Source organism: Chiloscyllium punctatum, chromosome 27 (assembly GCF_047496795.1).
Source record: "Chiloscyllium punctatum isolate Juve2018m chromosome 27, sChiPun1.3, whole genome shotgun sequence".
NCBI classification, from domain to species: Eukaryota; Metazoa; Chordata; class Chondrichthyes; order Orectolobiformes; family Hemiscylliidae; genus Chiloscyllium; species Chiloscyllium punctatum.
Window position 1 is genome coordinate 31,124,703 of NC_092765.1, and position 24,823 is coordinate 31,149,525.

At 39.3% G+C, this 24,823-nt stretch overlaps 1 protein-coding gene across 3 annotated transcripts in view; it reads left to right on the top strand.

Annotated features, from left to right (window-relative positions):
- The window catches only part of rhbdl2 (rhomboid, veinlet-like 2 (Drosophila)), a 66,679-nt gene extending 43,752 nt beyond the window's left edge, over positions 1–22,927 (top strand). The window contains exons 3-8 of one of the 3 annotated variants that reach the window (XM_072548480.1): positions 2,895–3,043; positions 4,828–4,940; positions 7,907–8,007; positions 10,731–10,791; positions 12,157–12,218; positions 19,060–22,927. In XM_072548480.1, the coding sequence (XP_072404581.1) occupies positions 2,895–3,043; positions 4,828–4,940; positions 7,907–8,007; positions 10,731–10,791; positions 12,157–12,218; positions 19,060–19,239 (666 nt within the window). In that variant the 3' untranslated portion in view covers positions 19,240–22,927. The other 2 variants (XM_072548482.1, XM_072548481.1) reach the window with 2 other exon arrangements.
- The last annotated feature ends 1,896 nt before the right edge of the window (positions 22,928–24,823 follow it).

Here is a 24,823-nt window from a genome sequence, read left to right on the forward strand (position 1 = left end):
CAGCAGGACCTTAAGACCTTTGGATACCCACATAGAATCCTAGGATCTGGAGAACCATTGTTCAAAAATGTATGCTATAGAGATTGCGATATTCAGACAATTGGTCCTTTGAAACTGTCTTTCCTATTACTGTTGCAAAGATCAAGAGGCTGACATCGCTATAGAAAGTTCTTAGTCAAGGAACAATATGCAAAACGCAAATGCCTTTTGCGTGGTGTAAAAGATATTTTAGAAATATATAATAAAAAGCATTTTGAGAAATGAGAACACTTTGCAAAGAAATTTTAAATATGAGAATTTATTTGAGTTATGCAGAACAATACTGTGGGTCAACATTTTGCCTTCAACTTCTGAACTTGCTGAAAGGAATGCGAAGAGTCAGAGCATTTTGGCTATTGTTGTTTATGGTAGCCTGATTTGGTTGAGATATTTCACAATTATTAACACTATTTTTACCAACAATGCACTTACAACTGCATATATTTCAGTGACAGTTGTATTTCCTTGCATAAAACTGGTATAGCAGTACAGTTTATTGCTGAGCATATCCTCCAATGATATTATATAAAATAAGGTTGATTTAACATGATTTAAGAAATCTATATCTCACCTATGGTGAGATATGTGGCAGAATCGTATGAGAAGTTCAGCAAGGTCCACCTCTACATCAGGATCATCTCATGTCTTTTTTTAATGCAATTGCCAGGCATTTCAGGCGGGCTTCTCACTGGACAGCAGCGAGTTGCCAATTAGGGGGATCATTGCTTGTCTAATACCTTGTTAACAGCCCAAGTCGCCTCACTAATAAAAAGCTTTCTAAGTTACCAAATGCACCAAACAAGCTTGGTATTGAGTAACTTCAACATGGGAATCTGAGTGAGTTTGTGGCGACTGTAGCTCACCACTTGCTTCAAAGGACCTCAATATTGGACTCAAGGCACCAACATCTCAGGGCACGCTCAGTGGACACTGGCCACACTCACCTCATATTCATGGACATTAGCACCAAACTCAATGAATCCACATTGCACATCTTTAATCCATGTACAGGATGATTCCTCACTTTGTGCTGCAATGGCAGTATCATTGTAAAGCTGCTGCAAAGAACACTGTGCACTCAGGAACACGAGCCAGCTCACAGATTGGACAAGGTGCATCTCTGGGTTTGTTGCTCACTGTCATAGTGCTCACTCACTCTGAGCCTAGCTGGATGCTTGCAGCATCACTGCTTTGCTTTAGCATACATTGCCTACACAGCCAGGGCTATCAGGCTTACATTATTAGTATCTTACCTTGCCATTTAGTGCAGACACAAAGACAAGAAGTTTGTCATGACTGTCAGCAGGCCTCAGTCAAGACAAAGGAATGCAACCTCCAATACCAATCCAGGGGCTTTGAGATGGTCAGTCAGTCACATGAGTTTGTCATAGTTAGGATACTGTCCACATAATGGGTGAGAAGCCAAATGACAGGAAGCCCACCACCTATCTTGACTCTTTCTGTCCTGTTACGGCCTATGTGCCTTCGGAAATGAGGGAGAGGGAGGAAATATTGGAGACGAAGTGTGTAGTGGCACAGCCATCCAGATGGAGAAATGTGAGTGAGTAGGCATGTGGGATGGTGGCATCGTTGGATTTGGGAGTGGGTGACAGCAAGTGAGGAAGATGTTGCAGGCAACAAGCCTTCATAAGTGGTGGGTAAAGTAGCAGAGATAAAGTGAATGGGAGGGATCAGGGAGAAGATGAGCAGGCTGAGCAGATGTTGAGCACTTAGGAGTGTAGAAGAAAACTGACCTCCTTCCTACTAGTGCTGACCATTTCTCCAGATGACTGAGACTGCTCTAATATGTGTGACAACCTCAGATTAGATTGGCATGGTCTGGTGGCATGGGAAGGAGGAAATCCGACCTCTGCACCCTCCTATCTAGGAAGACCCTGTGTCCCTGCCTGCAAAGTAGGCTGCAAATTATCCCGGTGTTCCCTGTGGAAGTGTCAAGATTTGCACAACGGCTCCGGAATGATAGTGCTTGTATGAGTGCTCATTTGGCTTTAAAAGACCATGTGGGTGTGAGGAATGACAGTGTGCTCAGGGATATCCTGTCAGTGGCAGGCATTCTGGGAATAGGGTGTGTTAAAGAGAGATTGGAATCAGATAAGAGGGACACTGTAGGGTTGGGGTAGGTATTTAATGTGCCACATTTGGTAAGATATGGCGAGAAACATTCCAAAAGACTTGATGCAAATCACTTAGCCAATAAATGTACAATTCCGCCCACAGACTAGTGAATTGACAAAGAAGCCAAATTTAGTTCAAATTATCTCACAAATAATTGCATGTTGCCAAAGTTGGGTAATCGTAGAGAGGTGTATTGTTTCCAAATTCATTGAGCTTGAAATGCAAGAGGAAAACTTGAGCATGAATTCCAGTTATATTGTTGCCCAATTTCTCCTTTGACCTGTTGTGGCAGGAGCAGTGTGAAGACAGGAAGGTGTTTGAGCTTCTTCCTAATTATCCCCCTCATTTACCAAGTGGGCAATTGTCAGAAAGTGATTACTTTTGTGGTTGGCTGGATGTATTAAGTTTGGTCATGTTAAGGAACGGCAGGTCAGTTTTCCACCATTGGCACACACTGTTCAAAATGAAAATTAAAAAAAAATGAAGCTGCATTAAAAGAAAACTACCTGTAAGTTTCCTTAGTGACCTAGAATGCCTCTTGGTGTCATGTGAGATCTGATTCTTGGATTCGGTGTACAGATATACAAACTCTGGATCTCCGACTGATACAAGAAGTCAAATCATGCTGCCCATCACTTCGTAGGAAATCATTATTCCTTCAAAGTGTAGCAACTTTACCTTGACATTGATTAAATTACTTACCTCATTGTATTTTCCAGCTGGCTGTTTTTATTTACTATGCAGTCTGGAAGCCTCAGAAACAATGGATTACCTTGGACACCGGGGTGTTGGACAGTCCATTCATTTACAGGCCAGACAGGAGACAAGAAGCTTGGAGATTTATCTCGTACATGCTAGTGCATGCTGGGTAAGTGTTTCTTACACAAAAAAATGCAGGAAATATCTGGAATTGGACCTCAATAGTAATTAGCTTTAGTGTATCCTTTTAAAACTAAGTGGCCATCACAATGACAAGTACCATATGACACACTGAGCTATTACTGATGAAATTAGCTGGCTACTGTCATCTGTGGAAATGAAAGAGTATTACAAATTACTTCCCTGTCAACAGCTAGGGAGAGAAGATAAGATATTCAATATTTTATTCAGGTGGAAGTAAATTTGAGGGTGACAACACTTCTTTAAATAGTTGTATAACTTGTACATGTCTGCAGCAAAATACTGTACTGTTGTGAAAAAATATATAAGTAACATTGGGTTTTAATGGTTGTTGAATTATTATAACTTATGATATTGTATTTCTACCAACAATAATCTACCAATTTGTACACTTGGTAACCAAGCTGCATATCCTGTGCATAATTGCTGTGGAATAATTTAACTTGCTGTTCGATTGCACTAAACATTATGAGCTAACATTTATGTGGGTTTTGATTATCAAAATAAAACTGTTCACTCTGATCTCACCTTTATTGGGCATGACCTTTGTCTTGCATTGCACAGTCCTTTACAATTGCTACGTACCTCATATGTATACATCTCAAATGCTTGCATCTACCCGTTAATCCCTGCATGGTAAGTTCCATTGCACACCTAGGCAGCTTAGAGAGAATGTTGAGCCTGACTCAAAGTTAAAAATGACATAACAGCAGGCTATAGTCCAACAGGTTTATTTGGAAGCACTAGCTTTCGGAATGCTGCTCCTTCATCAGGTGGTTGACAACCTAGTGCTGGAAGCTCGTGCTCCCAAATAAACCTGTTGCACTATAACCTGGTGTTGTGTGATTTTTAACTGTGTACACTCTAGTCCAACACCGGCATCCCCGATTCGAGTCTGAATCGTTTTCTGATATAACTGGGCTTGAATTTGAGGCCATTTGGTCAGCTGTTAAAAATTTAGAAAAGATGTTATAACTTTCAATGTTGACCCGTGTAGAATTTCCTGCTCATTAGGATATAATTGGCCCAATAGGCTTACAGAGCCTCTTTGGAGTTACCAAGATGTGGTACCATTCTTAATCCCATTCCCACACAGTTCTGAGTTTCACTCCTTTCAATGGTGCCTTAACATTGGCTGATTGGTTTGCTGTCACAAGGCTTTTTACATTTAGAGAACAGTGAAATAATACATAGAAAGCTTTCATTTCAACATATCACCATCTTTTTCAGATTGGATTATTGGAAGTATGTTAAACATAAATTTGATTGAGAAAAATATTCTTTTGGTTTAAAGCTCCTGCACCACCAAACTCAGTTTTTCACCAATTCACAGAAATGGAGCAAAAAATAGCAGAAACCAAGAGCCTCCAGCAATGCCACTGACTTTTTGAATTTGAACATATGAAAAGGCATGCATGTTTAATCAAATCATTTCATAGAGTGAGGTAAACATCCTGAACATCTATGAAATCTAGCCAAACAGGTCCTTATCTAGAAAAGTACTCTGCAACTAAAATATAAAATGCATGAAATCCACTGTAATGAAGGATGACTTTGCTGTTTGGAATCATGAATGGCTAGTGGTTTGCCTGAATCAAAACATGTTTGTAATGGCAAAGACATTTTCCTCTGGATATGAGCATAACTAGGATAACAACAATGTTGTTTCCACCATACATTAATCATTGTCAAGTTGGTGAAAGGCATATTGACAAATATCTGGAAATAATCTGTTCACTTTTGTGTCTGCAGTGTCCAGCACATTATAGGGAATCTGGTTATGCAACTTATTTTGGGAATTCCATTAGAGTTGGTTCACAAAGGTCATCGGGTTGGGCTGGTCTATCTTGCAGGGGTAATTGGAGGTAAGTTAATTTTATGGTTTCATGATCCTTTTAGATGCCATTTCCAAACAATGGGATTAACATTGAGGAATTGTTTTGCTTTAGGAGGGAGGGTAAAATTAGCCTATCAAAGGACATCAGGTTGAAGTTTTCACACACTAATTCATGGTGTGTCTGTGTGAGTAATGTTGTGTGCTATCCTTTTGCAATGTTTTTTGTATGTAGGTCTCTCCGCATCATTCCAAACGTGTTTGAACATTTCCAAATCTAACTTGGAATAGCTACTTTTAGAGAAACTTACACTTGCTGCTACAGTGTAACTGTCCACATTGCAGGAGGCAATTCATGTTACAAATTGAAAGACTCTCCTCTACTTCTTGGAAATAATTGATTTCTGTCTCAAGGACATATGAAGACCGTACCTTCAATATTAACCGTCTGATACCACACAATGGATGGAAAAGGGTTGCACTAAACCATCAAAAATATAAGATGTGACCGTGACCTACCCTATATGCATTGCTGTTTGAAGCAGAGACAGATATTGGGTGTCTTGATTATGCCCTCATGGGGAGGGCATTCCATCATTAAAATATCAGACTTTCATAATGCAATTGCAAGCCTAATTTAGAATCAACTGCTGCTTAACAGGCTTCCAAGGCAGTAGGAAAACTCAGCAGTGAAACTGTGCTGAGAATGATAGACACTTGCACAGGGTGCACCAAGGTCAGGAATTCTAATCTCAATGCAGGTTCAATGTGCAAACTGTTTTCTCAATTTGCTATGGGTAATAGTATGCAGGAGCACTTGTTGTGAAAGATGTATTTGTACAATGTGAAGATGATTTTTCCACCAAAAGTATACTTTCTTTATATAGTTTTGGTAAGTATATTAATAACAGTTCAAATTTGACACATCGTAACAGTGCAGAAGGAGGCCCTTCAACCCATCAAGGCTGCACCAACTCTCCAAATGAGTATTCATTTGTAACCCTGCATTCCTCCTTCTCAGATAACAATCTAATGTCCTTTTGAATATTTGAATGCCTCCAGTAGAGCATCAGACAGTGCAGACCTTAAGTGTAATGTGATTGAATAACTTGCAATAAAGTACGAGAAGCTTGATCTCACTAACAGGTTTATGATATGTACTTCTCGTATGGAAGTATTTGCAAAGAACATTATGGTGGATGGTGCTGTAGCTGCTTTAGACTGGACTTTCAATGAGGAAGAGAACGACCCTCATCAAGTCACGCTGTGGAGAGAAGTGTAGGTGAACAGGAGAGAAGGAAACAATAGGGAGAGTTAAAATTTTCAGGAGGGAATTAATTACTAAACCCACCTAACATGATCTACAGGATAGAGGCTTAGCTTCTTTGACCTCTTAGAGGCACAATGCTGTCAATGTTTGAGGTCTTATCTCAGGTAGAAGCAGACTCCATCCTTTCTTGGCAAAAGTGAGGACTGCAGATGCTGGAGATCAGAGTCAGGAGTGTGGTGCTGGAAAAGCACAGCAGGTCAGGCAGCATCCAAGGAGCTGAAGAGCTTTTGCCTGAAATGTTGATTTTCCTGCTCCTTGGATGCTTCCAGACCTGCTGTGCTTTTCCAGCGCCACACTCTCGACTCCATCTTTGTTTAACCTGGTATTTGTGTGTGGTTGTGAAAGTCGTCACAATCCTCAACTTTAATTTGCCTCTGATTCCGTCTGGGGCACCATCAGAACCATAGCAGAAGTCTTGCATTCAAAAGTCATATAACCTTCCCCTGTGGTGACAATGGCCAAAATGTGTGGACATTTGGAATCAGGTTTCTGGTTGATCTCCCACAAGTGCAGGATGTGGGATTTGCTGTAACAAACACAGAGAATGCTGGAGAAACTCAGTAAGTCTGGCAGCATTTGTGGCGAGAGAGAGTGAACATTCCAAGTCCAGTATGACTTATTCAGAATTCTGCTTGACCAGCTGGTTTTCTCCAACATTTTCTGTGTTTGTTTCAGATTTCCAGCAATCACAAGTCTTTTGATTTCATTTCAGCATGCAACTTGCTTTGTTAAACCTATCATTCCGAGCTGGTGTGTGTGACTTGTACACCTGACATCTCAGAGGTTGTACAAGGGGCTATAATTATTTTATTAAACCAGGTTTCTGTAAGCTACTAACAACTACATATTAAATAAAAATAGGCCTTATACCTGTACCTAAAATAGATGCTTTTGAGTTGTGCATTGCAGCAAAAGACTGGATATGATAAGATTAATCATTTAGAATTTATGGTTTAGATTCTCAGCAGAAATGAAAGAGATGGGACCACATGAAATATGCCTGCCTATATATATAATCTCATTCAAACATTATCTATAAATCTTGATGTTTATCCAGACATTTAAACAATTGCAAGCTGGAACATACCTGTGCCTGGTGTATAGCTTTGTGCTGGATTATGGCATGATTCAGTGACCCTTTTAAAGTGGTTAAGGAATCAATGCAATCTATAGGTTTGGGTGCCACTTCTTAAAAATTAAGACATGGCTGAGTGTACAAACCTGTAACAAGCCACTAGTATTTGTTAAAGACTGTCTCCAGATGTCTCTCCTCACAAGGTGATGCTGAATGATTCTCAGGCCAGAAGATTAGCTTGGTTTAAGTGGACATCTCTGCAACTATCCAGTTTTGACCACAATACATACCCAGTGGTTTAACATTTAAGTGGAGAATTAAAGCACATATGTACTTTCATCAATTGGCAATTGTGATTCATATTCTTTTATGTGCACTGTGTATTTATGTACATGAGAACAGGATCAGGGTGGTAAAGGGGAAATTAAATTAACTAAGGGTATGTTTGCTTTGTGATCAGAGCAGAACTTTTGTAACTGAGAACTATTAGATCTGGTAAATTATGTTGTGCTGAGCTGGAATGGTTCATGTTCTACACTTGATGTTGGACAAGGGAGCTTACATCCGGTTTCCTGTTTTCCTTTTGTTGCAGGCTCATTGGCTAGCTCAATATTTGATCCAATGCTTCGCCTAGTTGGAGCTTCAGGTGGAGGATATGCTTTAATGGGAGGCTACTTTATGAATGTCTTAGTGGTAAGTGGTTAGAATTAATTAATATTTTATTTATGTCGTGTGTGGGGGCTTTGGGGAGTCAGGAGGCAATCAGTAGAAAAACGTTTTAACCAATTCATGTGTTTTATTTACTTAAAGTGTCATTTTTTTAAAAAAACATTTTTACCCAGATTACATTTTAGCAAAGATGTAGGGACCAGGGTGTAACACCAGAGAATGATATCAAGATGCACACAGTAGGGAAGACACATGGTATTAAACAGGAAATAGTATGTTATTAGATCGTGTCAGAGTAAGAGGGAAAGTAATAATATTAAGTTAGGACTGCATTTTATGTAAATGTTATTGAGCTATAGGTAGCTACATGGAAGTATAATGTTATAGTAATGACGGATGATGGCCTCATATGGTGCAGCAGGATATTAAATAATCCCGAATACAATTTGTTCAGAAATTATATAGAAGAAGGAAAAGAGGAGGAGCAGCAGTATTTATTAATATTAATATTAAGTGCTAATTATTGAGAGAATGTCCCAGAGGAATCTTGAGCTAAGTAACAAAAAGGGTATAATTGTATTGCTTGATTTGATCTATAGACCATCAACCTTGGGAATGATGTAGAGGAGCAAATTTGTGAACAAATTAGAGAGAAGTGTAAGAATTATAGGACAGTTTTCGTGGATGACTTTAATTATCAGAATGTAGAACAGGAGCACAGTGAGATAATATCCAGAAAATTGAGCCTGCTCCATCTTTCTCTATGATGATGCCTGCTCTTGAGCTTTGACAGTACTTTCCCACCCACTCCCCACTTCCGCGTTGCTTTATATGATCTGCAAACTTTGATACTTTATTCTTTGACTCTTCATCTATCTCATATGTATTGTAAAAACACAGGCCTCAGCTCTGCCATTGTGGCACTACACTAGTCACAGCTATGCCAACTAGAAAATGATACATTCATGCCTGCTATTTGCTTTCTGTTCTTTAACCAATCCTCTATCCATTTAAATTCACAAGACCTTATTTTGCCAGTTAATCTTGTGTGCTGCCTTATCAAATGTTTTTGGAAATCCTAGTATATTACATCTATTGTTCTCCGTTATCTACCATACTAGTTACATATTCAAAGAATTTTGAAACATTAATCATACATGATTTCTCAATTGTGAAACTGGTTAATTTGAATCATACAGTGATTTTCTAAAAATGTTGTTGAGACTTGTTTAATAGCAGATTTCAGTACTGTCAATCCAAGTGTATTTCTCTTTTTTATTTCTCTCCTTTCATGAATAAATGTGTTACCTTGGCTAATGTCCTATTTGCTGGATTCATTCCAGAATCTAAGAAATGTAGGAAATACAGCCATAGATTCCATGATCCACTAGGTCTGCAGTTATCTCTCTTTCAGAATTTGAGAATGTTAGCCATCAGGCCCTGGCCATTTATTGGATTGGAATCCAATTAGTTTGTCTAGTAGTTTTTTCTCTTCTGGTATGACTTTCCTTAATTTTCTCCTTTTTATTGTCTAACCTTCTATTACTTATATTCAATGCCCACTCCTGCACAAAAGATATTTGTTCAACATCTTTGCCATTTACTCATTCCCCATAATAATTGCTCCACTCTCTGTCCAATGGACCAGCATTGACTTTGGCTGCTCTCTTGCTGTTTGTACACTTATAAAAGTTCTTAGAATCAGTCCTAGTAATTTTATATTATTTAAACTAATTTTTGGACTGGGGTTATGGTAATATAAAGGATGAAATGTATTCATATGCAGGAACTCATTCTCTGTGGAAAAAAGGTGTCAGCCTTGTGCCCTCTTTAAATTACACAGAACTTGGGAAGCCTGCAGTTTCCTGTTGCTTTCTCCATGACACTGCCAACCAATGAAGACTCTTCTTCTGTAGTATAAATTGTTCTTATCATTTGAAATTTGGCATTCTTGCACAGATTGGGAGCTAGGATTAGATGTATTCCATTACAATTATCTTTACCGCCTAGTTTGGCTTATTCAGTGGACTTGACGATCAATAATCTTTATTGATAACATTGAAAAAATTAACATATCAGTTCAGTTTTGACACAATTATTCAAGTTGGACCAGATTAATGAAATATTCAGATGGCCTCGATACATATTTTGTATTCTAAACATGTTTGGATATCGCAAAGGACAAAGAAAGCTAAACATCCATGGAGAAATAAACACTCGTACATTCCTTTGCTTAAATGTTATTGTAGGAAATTTAAATGTGCCCATCTGCCTTCATGAGTGTGAATTCCTGAGTGATTTGTGAATTCCTGAAAGCTAAGCAGGGTGATAAGCAAAGCGATCTCTTGCCTTTTAAGGGAAAACAACACCAACATTAGGAGCTATTTTCATTTTATTTCCTGCATTAGTACCAAATCTCTCCTCCTCAAGAAACTATTTGCATTTTGTGGCACTTCAGCTATTTTCTCGTTTGCTATATTAAATGATTGTTTACTCCATTGAAGGAAGTCTGGAGGGGGAGCAGTTCTCATGAACTAAGCAGTCAGTTGTAACATTTTAGCAACAGACTGCACAGATCAGTTCACCAACATCAAGTACAAGAGGAGCATTACACCATCGAATCTCCATGAGATTTTTGCCATTCATCCAAATCTTAGACATCAAATGGACCTTATTTGTGTGCAAGAGCTCGAGATAATTCCAAAAATAACTGCAGCTCCATAATATTTATATTTGTTTGCTTGCAGAACTTCCGACAAATGGTGCCACTATTCGGTGTTTTCAGATTAGCTTTTATTTTGATCATAGGTAAGTATTCTTCACATTTTGTAGTACAATTTTGCAATTCTCTCTAGTTTCCTCTGTTGATCATTTATCATCACATAGAAGTCATGATGTGGTATGACAGGGAATCTCTGATTGTAGAGATGTATCTAACAGCTACTCCATAGAGAAACAATATTAGAGGTGAACTACTTTGGAGCTTTTAATAACATTACACAATCATCATTGCCTTGAATGAGAGGAGATTCACTGAGATTGTAGCCTTGGGTTTTGCAGAGTCAGGATACTGTTAAGTTAACATGCTTTTAATAATGATGGGTGGGTCCCAATGTCCCAATTTCAGGGTTCTGAACCCTTTCTGAGACTTTTGTATTTTTAGCAGCATATTTTAAGAATTTTGACTGATTTGATTGGCGTACTCACATCCTCCATTCCTGACTTGACATGTCTCCTTCTCTGAAATTGTCAAGGAATTAGACTAATTTTTTAAAAAACTTGTGGTTTTGGACACAACTATTGTCTACATTAGGGAACCTTTTGTGGCACATTAATGCCGATTGATTCAACATAGATTGCATAAAACCAATTAATCTTACAGTGACAATAAGAAATATTAAATAGAAAGTTTTAAAAATGAGCCGACATTCATAAATTTTCACCATTCTAAAAACCTTACTTTGCTACTGGGCAATAAAAGTGACAATCATATTGACCCTTCAAGCATCAACAGCAGAAGTAGCAAGCATTTAAAATCTGTAATCTTGTGTAAATAAACAGTGTGCAATTGAAAGCAGAAATTAGACAGCCAAAGTAATACTCTTCTTGAAGCCGAGCTGTTTTACCAAACTAATGGATTCTCAGGAACTTCGGCCATCTGGCAGCCTATGTATCTACCTCCACTCTCTTTTTTTGGGTCAGCTGGATCAACACCAGTCTTCATCTGGATCCCAGATAGGAAGATCCCACATTTCCAGGACCTTCCTCCTTAGACAGGCTCACATGGTTCAGAAATGTTCCGTGTACTGTTAGGTGTGTCAAAGATAAAAATCCAGGCCCATATCAAATTTGGAATACCAAATAAAATATTCTTGCTCATGAATAAATAAGTAGCATTCACTTTTAACAACATAATCTCCCCTCGCATGTAAGTTCCTTGATAGTTTGTTTAATTAAAGAGTTTGAAGTAGACAATTCCACTGCACTTGACTAGGACACTTTAGTTAAATCTTCTGTCATGAGTGATTTCAGTCCATGCTTCTGTATTGACCATGTTTGGGAAAGCCGACATTTGACATATTTTAAATTTAGTCTTTTGGTGCCATCCATTTGTATTTTCTGGTTATTCAATTATATGGTTTAAATTAATCATTTGAATATACCTATTTACAGTTGGTACTGATGTGGGGTTTGCCCTATATAGAAGGTTCCTTGTTGGAGGAGATGGTTTGCGTGTAAGTATTCCAGATATCTATCTTAACCTCTCACTACTAAGACATTCTTGCACATAACCTTTAATATGATAATCTAACAAATTAACAAAGTGTTTAACAGACAGCAAACTAATGCTTGATAATGATGACTTATGACAGCCTTGGATTATTGGTAACACTTCCAGCTTAGAATTCAGATTTTGCTCCAAAGGCTTGAATTCATAGAACCTTAGAGATATACAGCACAGAAAGAGACCATTTGGTCCAACTTGTCCATGCCAACTAGATATCCTAAACTGATCTAGTCCCATCTGATTAAATTAGATTCCCTACAGTATGGAAACAGGCCCTTCGGCCCAACAAGTCCACACCAACCATCCAAAGAGCAACCCACCCAGACCCATTCCCCTACATTTACCCCTGACTAATGCACCTAACACTACGGGCAATATAACGTGGCCAATTCACCTAACCTGCACATCTTTGGACTGTGGGAGGAAACCGGAGCACCCGGAGGAAACCCGGGGAGAATGTGCAAACTCCACACAGACTGTTGCCTGAGGCAGGAATTGAACCCAGGTCCCTGGCGCTGTGAGGCAGCAGTGCTAACCACTGAGCCACTGTGCCACCTGCCATGGTGCCAACATTTGACCCATATCCCTCTAAACCCTTCTGATTCATGTACCCATCGAGATGCCTTTTAAATGTGGTAATTACAGCCACCTCCACCACCTCCTCTGGCAGCACGTTCCATAAAGGCACCACCCTTTGCTTGAAAAAGTTGCCCCATATAAATCTTTCCCCTCTCACCTTAAATCTAGGCTCTCTAGTTTTGGATTTCCCCTCCCCTGGCAAAAAGATCTTGGTTATTCACCCTATCCATGCCCCTCTTGATTTTATAAACTACAATAAGGTCACTCCTCAGGAGATAAAAGCCTGAGATTCAGCCTCTCCATGTAGCTCAAATCCTCCAATCCTGTCAACTTCCTTGTAAATCTTTTCTGAACCCTTTCAAGTTTAACAACAGCTTTCTACAGCATGGAGACCAGAATTGAATGTAGTTCTCTGAAAGTGGCCTCACCAACATCCTGTACTGTACAGCCATAGCATGACGTCCCAACACCTATACTCAATGCATGACCAATGAAGGCAAGCGTGCTAAATGTCTTCACTACCCTGTTTACCTGTGACTCTATTTTCAAGGAACTATACACTTGTACCCTTAGGTCTGTTTGGCAACACTGCGCAGGGCCCTACCATGGATTGTCTAAATCCTGCTCTGCTTTGCCTTACCAAAATGCAACACCTCACATTTATCTAAATTAAATAGCATCTGCCATTCCCTGGTCCATTGGTCAACTGAGATATAATGAAAAGGGAGAATTTGACATGTGTGAGAAAACAGCAAGAGGTATATTACAAGTGGCGAAAGCCTCTACATGTATATAAGAAGCAAAGGCAGCAACGGTCCCTTAATGAATGAAATTGGGGAATTAATCAGAACAATGTATATGAATAATGAATAAAAATTAATTTATCTTTGAACAAATATTTTGTATCTGTTTTAAAACTAAAAGGCACACAAGTACCCCAAGGACGTAGAAAATCATGAGACAACACCGAGAGAAACATTCAGATGAAGTAGTAGAAAATGAATGTGATGAAATGCTGGCTAGTCCTTCACACAGATTGTCCTCATCCTAAGGTACTGAAAAAAGAGGGCATTAGAGAGCAGGCAGTGATGCAGTGGTCATGTCACAGGACGAGCAGTCCAGAATCCTAGGCTAATGTTCTAGGGACATAGTTCAAAGCCCATCAGGGCAAGTAAAATTTAATAGTATCTGGAAGTAAGGAATGACAACCATATAACCACTATCAAATTCCATCAAGTTCATTAATGTCTTTTAGGAAGAGAAATTTGCCATTCTTATCTGACCTAGACTACATGTGACTCCAGACTCACAGAAGCGTGGTTAACTATACCCTGAAATACTGCAGCAAGTCACTTTGCTCTATTAAACCACAAAGTCTACAGAAAGGAACTAAACTGAATGGAGTACCTATCATTGACCTAGGTATCTGAAATGACAACAGAAAATATAGCTTGTTGACCCTGTACAGTATTCCTTACAAACCGTTTGGGGCTGTCCAGTGAAGCAATAGCCTGACATATTTCTGAAATCCTGGCCTGCCCCTGCTCCTAATTCTTATTATCTTGCAATTATAGAACGTTACTCATGGTTGACAAGCTGATAAGGCCAGTTTTACAATATCATCCAAAATCAATTTTTTCCTTATCTCATTGCTAACATACAGTAGCTCCTCATCCCCAAGCTGACCTTTCTATTCTTTATGCTTGATAATGACCAATGCACACTGGCTGATACAGTGAGAGGCAATAAAACCAATGGCATTTGACTTGAGTAATCAGTTATGGCACCTGCAAGGTTCATAGTTCAGATTGTTACAAGAAATAAATAGTTATGATTTGATAACTGGCCTTATTTGCTTGGAAACATTCTGATGATTGCAGCAGCATTTCTATTTATTTATACCCCTCACCAGTCCATACCCTATTCTGCCTTTCTTCTTTTCTGCTTTTATAGAAATTAATATTTTTCTGGCTTTACTTCCTTACTGCTGTGATTTCCTTCTGCTGAGAGTTTATTTAACTCCTACTTTGAAAGAAATTGAACGACAGATACACACACAAGGTAAGAGCAAATCTATTCATGTGTTTGTGGTGATATGGAACTGCTGTGAATCAATGGGAGTTCATGCAGTTTTATGACTCATAGGTGCTTAAAGGTCATATTGCTTTTGAATACTTAAAGGCTTTTGAATAATAGGCATAACCCAAAGTAATAAATCTGTCTTTGTTTGCTTTCAAGCTACAGCACGTATGAGTCACCTGGGTGTACAAATTGAAATACCAATGGGGAATCTATTGCGTTGCCATGTGACAATATTAAACCACACATCTTTCGTACTGTGAAACCATATTCATTAAGAGATTAACACGAGAAAGAATTGTACACTACCTCATGATACGTGGTGAAAGAAGATATGGAACTAAATGGTTCAATTTAGAAATAATCTGAAAAGGATCTAATTCTGAAGTCATTAAGGCCCTGGAAGATTTAGCAAAAACATTGAAATAAGAAAACAGCATAGAATTCTTTTTGGGCTTCTAGTCATAACATTGCAAAAAGTGCATAACAGTTCATAGCTATCACTGTCAGTTTTTTCTAATTATATATTTTTTGAAATCACATCCAGTATAAGTGTGTAATATTTGCTAATAACTACAAATGATAACTGAAATTACTCTACAGAAGCCAGTGTCCTGTCACCAAGTTACCATTTATATACATGGTCAGAAGTCACATGACACTAGGTTATAGTCCAACAGGCTTATTTGAAATCACAAGCTTTTGGAGCACTGCTCCTTCAGCAGATGGGGTGAGATGCTACTGGATTTACTTACGTGTGTATAGTACTTGACACTGGTCCGGCTTCCTCAGAGCCAGCTCTCAGGGTGAACAGAACGTCTGACACTCATGTTTTGTTTTTCCAATATTGAACAGTTTATTTTTCCATTGGTGACAATTCCATTTCACAATTAATAGCCTAGCTGACACTCGTGTTTATATCTGTCACCCACGGCTCCCTGATTGGACCAGGTTAACAGACCCAATCAGGGAACTCATATTCTATGAGGTCCATCTGGCTGACCTCGTTCCAAACACTACAAGTCTCCCACACTAGGTCTGGGGACGTAGGCCTGTACCTTTTCTTGTAGCCTCTCCTCAGACATTTTTGCACTGGGTCTGGTTCCTCTGACTCAGCTATGGATACAGTGGTGTATACTGGACTGTAGCCCGCCTCTTGAGCCCGGAGTTTCTCAGAAGAAATTCATCCTCTTCTTCAGGTGATAATTATGTGGAGGCTACGAATTTCACTATTTTGACCTCAGACTCTGAGATTTTCTCGACACTCCAGAACAGTTGGAAAAGTTGTTGAGGAGCTTAGTATATTTTGCTCCCATAATGTTTAGAAGTTTGCAGCTTTCATGTGGTCCACATGCTTGTTCAAGACCACCTCAGCTATCCACACTTTGTGTGTCACGGGACCTGCCCTTGCATTGATTATGCCTTTTATCACACGGGGCTGAAATTGCATTGTTGCCAATACAGGTAAGGAAAGTTCGTGTTCTACAAGTAACGGTCTAAACTCTTCAATCGTGTTTGAGCCAATTTGCATTGAAGAAACACACGTTATAGCAGAACCGACTGTACCTAATCCCATGCATACAGGATTTATACACAAAGCTGGTAGGAGAGCTGTCTTTCACGAACCTGGACATGAGTCAGTCATACCTACAAATGTGGTTAGATGAGGATTCCCAGAAGTATGCTACAATTAATACCCATCAGGGTTTGTACCAATATACAAGACTGCTTTTTGGGGCATCATCAGCCTATGCCATTTTTCAGCGGATGACAAAGAACATTTTACAAGGTCTATCCTGGGTCGCTATTTATCTAGATGCTGTCTGAATAACAGGGAAGACTAATAAAGAGCACTGAGAGAACTTGACATAATCCTTAGACATTTCTCCAAGGTGGGCGTATGCCTTAGAAGGGAAAAACGTTTGTTCCTGGCATCCCAAGTGACTTACTTGGGCTACAGAGTCAACAAAACTGGGTTATACAAGTTGGAGAAAAACCTGACAGCGATGAAAGGTGCCCCGGCTCACACAGCTGTACCTGAGCTTAGGTCTTTCATTGGATTGGTGAATTATTTTGGAAACTTCATACATAACCTGGCCTGCACCTTGGCACCTTTACATCAGTTATTGAAAAAGGGTCAGCATTGGAAATGGTCTCATAGTCAAGACATAACTTTTAGGGAAGTGAAGAAGCAGCTATCCTCCTCCAAAGTGTTGGCTCACTTTGATACCAAGTAAGATCTGGTGCTGATATGTGACACCTCCCCATATGTTACTAGGGTATTGTTGGCTCATAGATGGCCCAATGGAGAGGAACGCCCAATAGCAAATGTTTCCCATACTTTGGCTGATGCAGAGTGCAAATATACTGAGATAAAGAAGGAAGGTTCAGCAGTCACCTTTGGTGAGAAAGTTCTACCAATAACTTGACAGACATAAAGTTGTGATAGTAACAGACCACAAGCTCTTACTGGGGCTACTCAAAGAGGCCAAGACCATCCGGCCCAAAGCATACAGTTGAATTGAACAGTGAGCTCTCACTCTAAGTGGGCAAAATTACAAGTTGGAACACAGTCCGAGAAGTCAAATAACAAATGCAGATATCTTGAGCCCCCTCCCGCTAGTGGATACATCACTGTTGATGCTGACATTGGAAGAGTTCCTTCTCATTTTAAACCTTCTGGACACCTTCTGGTCACCACTAAAAATATCAGCATGGACACAGGAGATCCAGTTCTGGAGAAACTAAAACAGCTGGTGGTGGTGGTGGGAGAAACAAAAGGGCCATCATAACCAGGATTGAAAGCTTTTCTGACCCAGTGAGACCACATCACTGTAGAGAATGACATTGCATTACGGAGAGCAAGAGTGATTGTCCTGAACAAAGGTTGCTGCCAGATACTGGCTGCACTCCACCAGGGTCATCCAGGGGTGTCCAAAATGAAGATCTTGGTGGGAGGTTATGTCTGTTGACTAAACAGTCTCACAGCATCTCATTTAGGGTTAAACCAAAGTCACAGGCCTCTGCAAATGATCTTAAACCTGGTCAAAATCCTGACATGGACCCCTCATATTTTGAACTGCCAAGTAAAACTGATAGCATCTCAGAATTAGAGGAGGCTTGGTGTTGTATTATTCCTTAACTAAATCCATCAACTCTTGAAAGGTTTTAATATCTGGTACCTCAGGAAACATAAGGCTCCTAATAACCAATAAAGCTGGGGGTCCACAAACTGTCAGCAGAATTACGTGTTGTTTTTCATCTGTCCCAATATCATTTGCCCAGAAAAAATAATGCATTCTTTTCACGCACTAGACCCAGTCTTCGACGGCAGGATTGAATGAGTCAAGCTTCCCAAATAACAGCATGAGGCCAGAAATGCTTATCCCAACTCAAAGATGACTATTGTGACCAAATTTCTTCAGGAGCAAATTTTTTTCTTTCGTCACCAGTATAATATCTCCACTGAAACTGGTACCCTGTCACTAAGTCACCCTTTATTAACACATGTATAGTACTTGACACTGGTCCATCTTCCTCAGAGTGAACAGAATCTCTGAAAGTCCTGTTTCCATCTATCAGCCAGGGCTCCCTAATTGAACCAGGTGGGCAGCCCTAATCAGGGAACTCATATTTCATCATGTCCACCTGGCTGACCTCATTATAATCACAACGTTAATCACATTCATTGGCTTAAGGAATTAAATATTTTGGCAAATGCCAATGCTAAATGTCTATTTTTTTTTGTGTGGGGCAGAATAATTCAGAGAACTTTTTTTCTTCATTCATCAATGTGTAAAAGAAATGAAAGACTACTTAGACACTTCAACTATTTCAATCATGGTGAATGGATAAAAATATCGCTTAAGCTTTCTATGAGTCATTCTCATGAACCGTTTCTGCCTGGAAACTGCAGACACCATGTCTGAAAGTGGATCAGCACATTAGTCTTGTTTTTGCAGAGTGAATTTAATGTTCATGCTGCCAGCTAGGAATGATGACTCAAAATATTGGGTTACTGGAATTAAATTAAATTACCACATGATTTTATTTGTTCTGCAATATTATTGTAACATTAAAATTTATCATTTAGATTATTTATTCTAACATCATGCTTCTATTCCCTCTAGGTATCATTTGTGGCTCACATTGCAGGTGGTCTAGCTGGAATGACCATCGGTTATGTGGTTTTCAGCTGTTATAATCAGAAACTCTTAAAGGATGTCAGATTTTGGGTTTCAATTTTAGCATATGTTTCATGTGTGGTGTTTGCTATCATATTCAACATCTTCCTGTCTCCTGCTGCTTAAACAATAGAGCCGGAATGCTTTTTAAAATGTACAGTAACGCAGACAGATTATTCATCCAACACTCATGCCAAGAAACAACTTGCAGCTCCTTGAAGGGCAGTGGAACAAACACTTCCACAAACATTGCATAATGTAGAGATTTCCTTTTCACCCTTTGACACTGGCAGTGTTTGTAATGTTGACTTTAATGAATCATCATCTCTTACCAACTTGTGCTTTTTCTTGAATTTAAAGAAAAAAGAATATACAATATAGAGAATTGATAAGTTACATGGTGCAATGTTACAAATGTAACCTTCCTACAACTTGTCCTTCTTTTTGTTGTGTTGAAGTGTTTAAAATTTTATTGATCCCAGTGCTGAAATTACAATTTCTAATGTTATACAGATTCACACTTTTGAATGGATGAGCAGCAGACTGAATAATACACCCAGGCCTGATTCTCATGCCCACTTTAGGTATACAGAAGCGAAAGATAATTCAGCTCTGCAAACGCCACTTTTCAAAATGGCCCCCTACAATTCTGATGGTATGGATTTGGAGTTGTGCTGAGTGACCCAGGAGAGTCTAAGAGGCTCTGTCACCTTGTGTCCATCTCCTCATCCTCATGGCTCGTCATACCCCTCCTGCCATGTCATGCCTATCCATCTCTCAAAGCTCCCCACACATCCTGTAGAACTCTTAATGTTCATTTACATAGTCCCCTTTTGACACTATATTGCCCCCAAGCCACCCTATGCTCCTCTACCCATCTGCCATAGTCTCTTAAACTCCATTTGCCCCTATGCCTCCAATCATTCCAATGGCTATTAAATCCCCTCTTCCAACTTACGCCAACTCATAGCTCTCAACGTCACCTTTTATCCTTCCTTCTCTGAAAACTTTAAACCAAATGATCTTGTACAGTAATCTCAATGGCATGCATTTGTGAGATGTGAGCTGCTAGCTGTGGATAAAAATACACGGACATAAAACTGCAGGTTGTCAGTTCCCAAGAAGGGACACCACAGCTTTAGGCCTCAGAGACTTTAAACAATAAATGGGAAGACAGGTGGGAGCAACACACCAGCTGCTGTCAGAGCTAACCTGTCTGCAAGATGACAAAGGAAAGTTAATGCTCACGACTCCACAGAGGGGTTGTTATTCATTGAACCTCTATGCCTTGAGAGAAGTTGTGAAGACACCAGGGACATCAGACAGGGAGGATGATTGATATTCAAAAACCATCATGTTAGGAACAAATTGTAGCCTGTAGTACAATTTGACCTGATGGTGTGTACATGTCTTCACACTAATTGTATATTACAATTAGATAGGCATACCTAAATAGTGATTGGTCAGTTGTACTCATATGCTATGCATGATGTAAACCTAATCAATAGTAATGACTGAATTTAGATAATTTTACACCTCTTAATTGCTAAATGTTAAATTCTCATAAGTGAATTTAAAAATATAACTGACTCTAATCCTATATTCTGGGTCTCCATTGTGTTAGGTTTAGTTACTGTGGAGTACTTTGTTATAGCAAGCAATAAAGGCTGTTTTAAAAACTTCGAAGATCTCAGTCTGGTCAGTCTCTGCAGATGAGGGTCAGGGGATAGCAGGGCGACTATTAATTCCTGGAAATACCCACAGCATTCCCCATGGCAAAAATAAGTACTGCAGATGCTGGAAACCAGAGTCTAGATTAGAGTGGTGCTGGAAAAGCACAGCAGGTCAGGCAGCATCCGAGGAACAGGAAAATCGACGTTTTGGGCATTCCTGATGACATTCCTGATGAAGGGCTTTTGCCTGAAACGTCGATTTTCTTGCTCCTTGAATGCTGCCTGATTTCTGTGCTTTTCCAGCACCAGTCTAATCTAGACACAACATTCCCCATGCCAAGTAACCTGCTGTCCAGCATGGGTAAAACTCAGGAGCTAGGAAGATAGTGTCTATTAATGAACTCACTATTGGAATAAAAACTTTCACTTTTTAAAAATGTCAATATATTGAAATTCCTTCAACTAATCTCTATGTTAACAAACCTTTCCATTCAATAAGCAGTTAGAACTGTCCATCAAACTGTTCACTTGATAGGCACCCCATTGTAAAAGCATTGAGAAAGTATTCATGCAGGACAAAATTGTAATAGCCTTGTGTTAACAAGCACACTAAAATAATTGCAGCTTTTGTTTTTCACTCCATGCTTCGTTTTTATACAGTTCCTTGAGAACCTTGGCAATCCCAATTAATTTATGATCTTTTCATGCATAAGTATACCTTTTCAAAATCTTGAAAGATGCCTTACCCTCTTCAATGGATGGCTCGCCTCCAACAAAGGAACCTTACCAGATCCAAAGGTGTATCTCACCTCTCAAAAAGGAAATAGATATAAAATTTTCTGTTTGTCCTCACCCTGCTCCCTTTAACATTCATACTCCCATGCACCACGCAAGACAAAAATGAAAACCACACTCTATCCAGCAAAGCACTTTCATTCACAAGAACACATTTTGATACTTCTTGATAAGGGAATCAGGATTTATCTCCACACTCAAGCCTCTACATTCTAGGGTCTCCAAAATCCAATGGAGGCAACTGATAATTTAAATAGCCAGTTGAATGACTGATCAGCCCCAAAACTGAACCTGTGAAAATAAACACTGAGTTCAAGGAAAGGACTTGAGATTCCTGATGTCTTCTAGTATTTTAGTCACAATAGAGGCACATTGCATCAGAATGAAAATCAGGGCCCAGTATGACCAGATTGGACTAATTGAATTGAATAAAGTAAATATCGCAAATGTATTCACATTTTGATTTAAAACTATCAGTCACTTTATTCAGAACAGATTGCATCCCTATATAGTTTTACAGCACTATTTCCTGAACTACCATTGTTGTTCAATCTTTTTTCCTCTTAATGCTCTTCCAGTATTATGTTTATTTGAATTATCTCAGTGCACACTATAGGAATTGGTAGCTTGAACCCCAGGTTTCAATACATACACTCATCACGCTTTTGCAGATATTGGTTTTACTAAATTTTATTTGTCTAATTCATTTTATTTGTCTAATTTTTAGCTGTTTAAAATTTGATGTGTAATAAGTTAGGATTTTTAAAAATCATTCTTATAGAGTTGTGAACTTGAATTTAAAGTCTGTTGTTTAATTTAAAAAGGTTTTTGTATAGTTTTGTTGTTAAATGTTTAATGGAAAAAAGTTCTGATCAGCCACTTAGGACCTGTATTTTAATCTGTCTTGACTTGCCTCTTTGTGACATCATAGTTTCTTCAATTGACCTGTGTTCCTAGCAATCATTTGGTCCAAATTTGTGACACAATTTTCCTTTTGACACTTTTATTCATGTTAGACTGGACAGAGTCATTTTATTTTGCTTTCAAACTAAATCTGCTCCAGTCCACATTCTCTTCTAACAGTCTGAATACTACTGCATACATTTCATTTGTATTGTAACCATTTTAATGCAATTTGTTTGTACATTGTAATATGAGTTAATATTAAAATAATTGATTTACATGTACATATTTTGTTAGTAAATAAATATAATTATAGTGGGACAATGTTCCCAGAATGTTAAATGATTGGTGTATTTTGTAATGTTGGAAATATATTATACTCTGGATTCACTCAGTGTTTCCAGATAAAAGGGTAACAAGCCATTCTCAAGAGCAATTATGCAGAACTAATAAATGTTCATAAAAGGGCAGGTAATTGCCAATGACACCTACTAAATAAAAAATGTTATCAGACACTACGCATTTGTCAGTGGCAAAGTGAAGGGTGGTGCACATGAAACAGTAAATTCTTACAATGGGTTGCATTAGTGCAAAGCACGTGGTATACAGTTATTTTTAGGTTTTATTGTTTGATCACTATTCTAATTGGCACCTCACCTTCAGTGGTTTAAAATAGAATCATAGAGATGTACAGCTTGGAAACAGATCCTTCGGTCCAACCCGACCATGCCGACCAGATATCCCAACCCAATCTAGTCCCACCTGCCAGCACCTGGCCCATACCCCTCCAAACCCTTCCTATTCATATACCCATCCAAATGCTTTTTAAATGTTGCAATTGTACCAGCCTCCACCACATCCTCTGGCAGCTCATTCCACCCTCTGCGTGAAAAGGTTGCCCCTTAGGTCTCTTTTATATATTTCCCCTCTCACCCTAAACTTATGCCCTCTAGTTCTGGACTCCCCGATCCCAGGGAAAAGACTTTGTCTATTTATCCTATCCATACCCCTCATAATTTTGTAAACCTCTATAAGGTCACCCCTCAGTCTCTGACACTCCAGGGAAAACAGCCCCAGCCTGTTTAGCCTCTCCCTGTAGCTCAGATCCTCCAACACTGGTAACGTCCTTGTAAATCTTTTCTGAACCCTTTCAAGTTTCACATCTTTCCAATAAGAAGGAGACCAGAATTGCACACAATATTCCGACAGTGGCCTAACCAATGTCCTGTACAGCCGCAACATGACCTTCCAACTCCTGTACTCAATACTCTGACCAATATAGGAAAGCATTCCAAATGCCTTCTTCACTATCCTATCTCCCTGTGACTCCACTTTCAAGGAGCTATGAACCTGCACTCCAAGGTCTCTTTGTTCAGCAACACTCCCTAGGACCTTACCATTAAGTGTATAAGTCATGCTAAGATTTGCTTTCCCAAAATGCAGCACCTCGCATTTATCTGAATTAAACTCCATCTGCCACTTCCCAGCTCATTGGCCCATCTGGTCAAGATCCTGTTGTAATCTGAGGTAACCCTCTTCGCTGTCCACGACACCTCCAATTTTGGTGTCATCTGCAAACTTACTAACTGTACCTCTTATGCTCACATCCAAATCATTTATATAAATGACAAAAAGTAGAGGGCCCAGCACCGATCCTTGTGGCACTCCACTGGTCATAGACCTCCAGTCTGAAAAACAACCCTCCACCACCACCCTCTGTCTTCTACCTTTGAGCCAGTTTTGTATCCAAATGTCTAGTTCTCCCTGTATTCCGTGAGATCTAACCTTGCTAATCAGTCTTCCATGGGGAACCTTGTCGAATGCCTTACTGAAGTCCATATAGATCACATCTACTGCTCTGCCCTCATCAATCTTCTTTGTCACTTCTTCAAAAAACTCAATCAAGTTTGTGAGACATGATTTGCCACGCACTATCCCAAGTCAGTCCTTGCCTTTCCAAATACATGTACATCCTGTCCCTCAGGATTCCCTCCAACAACTTGCCCACCACCGAGGTCAGGCTCACCAGTCTATAGTTCCCTGGCTTGTCTTTACCACCCTTCTTAAACAGTGGCACTACACTTGCCAACCTCCAGTCTTCCGGCACCTCACCCGTGACTACAAATATCTCAGCAAGATGCCCAGCAATCACTTCTCTAGCTTCCCACAGAGTTCTCGGGTACACCTTATCAGGTCCTGGGGATTTATCCACTTTTAACCATTTCAAGGCATCCAGCACTTCCTCCTCTGTAATCTTTTGATGGATATTACTGATCTTGCATGTTCCACTTAACCAGAAAATTCAGATCTGATTCTTTTGTGACTCAAGAATTTGTCTT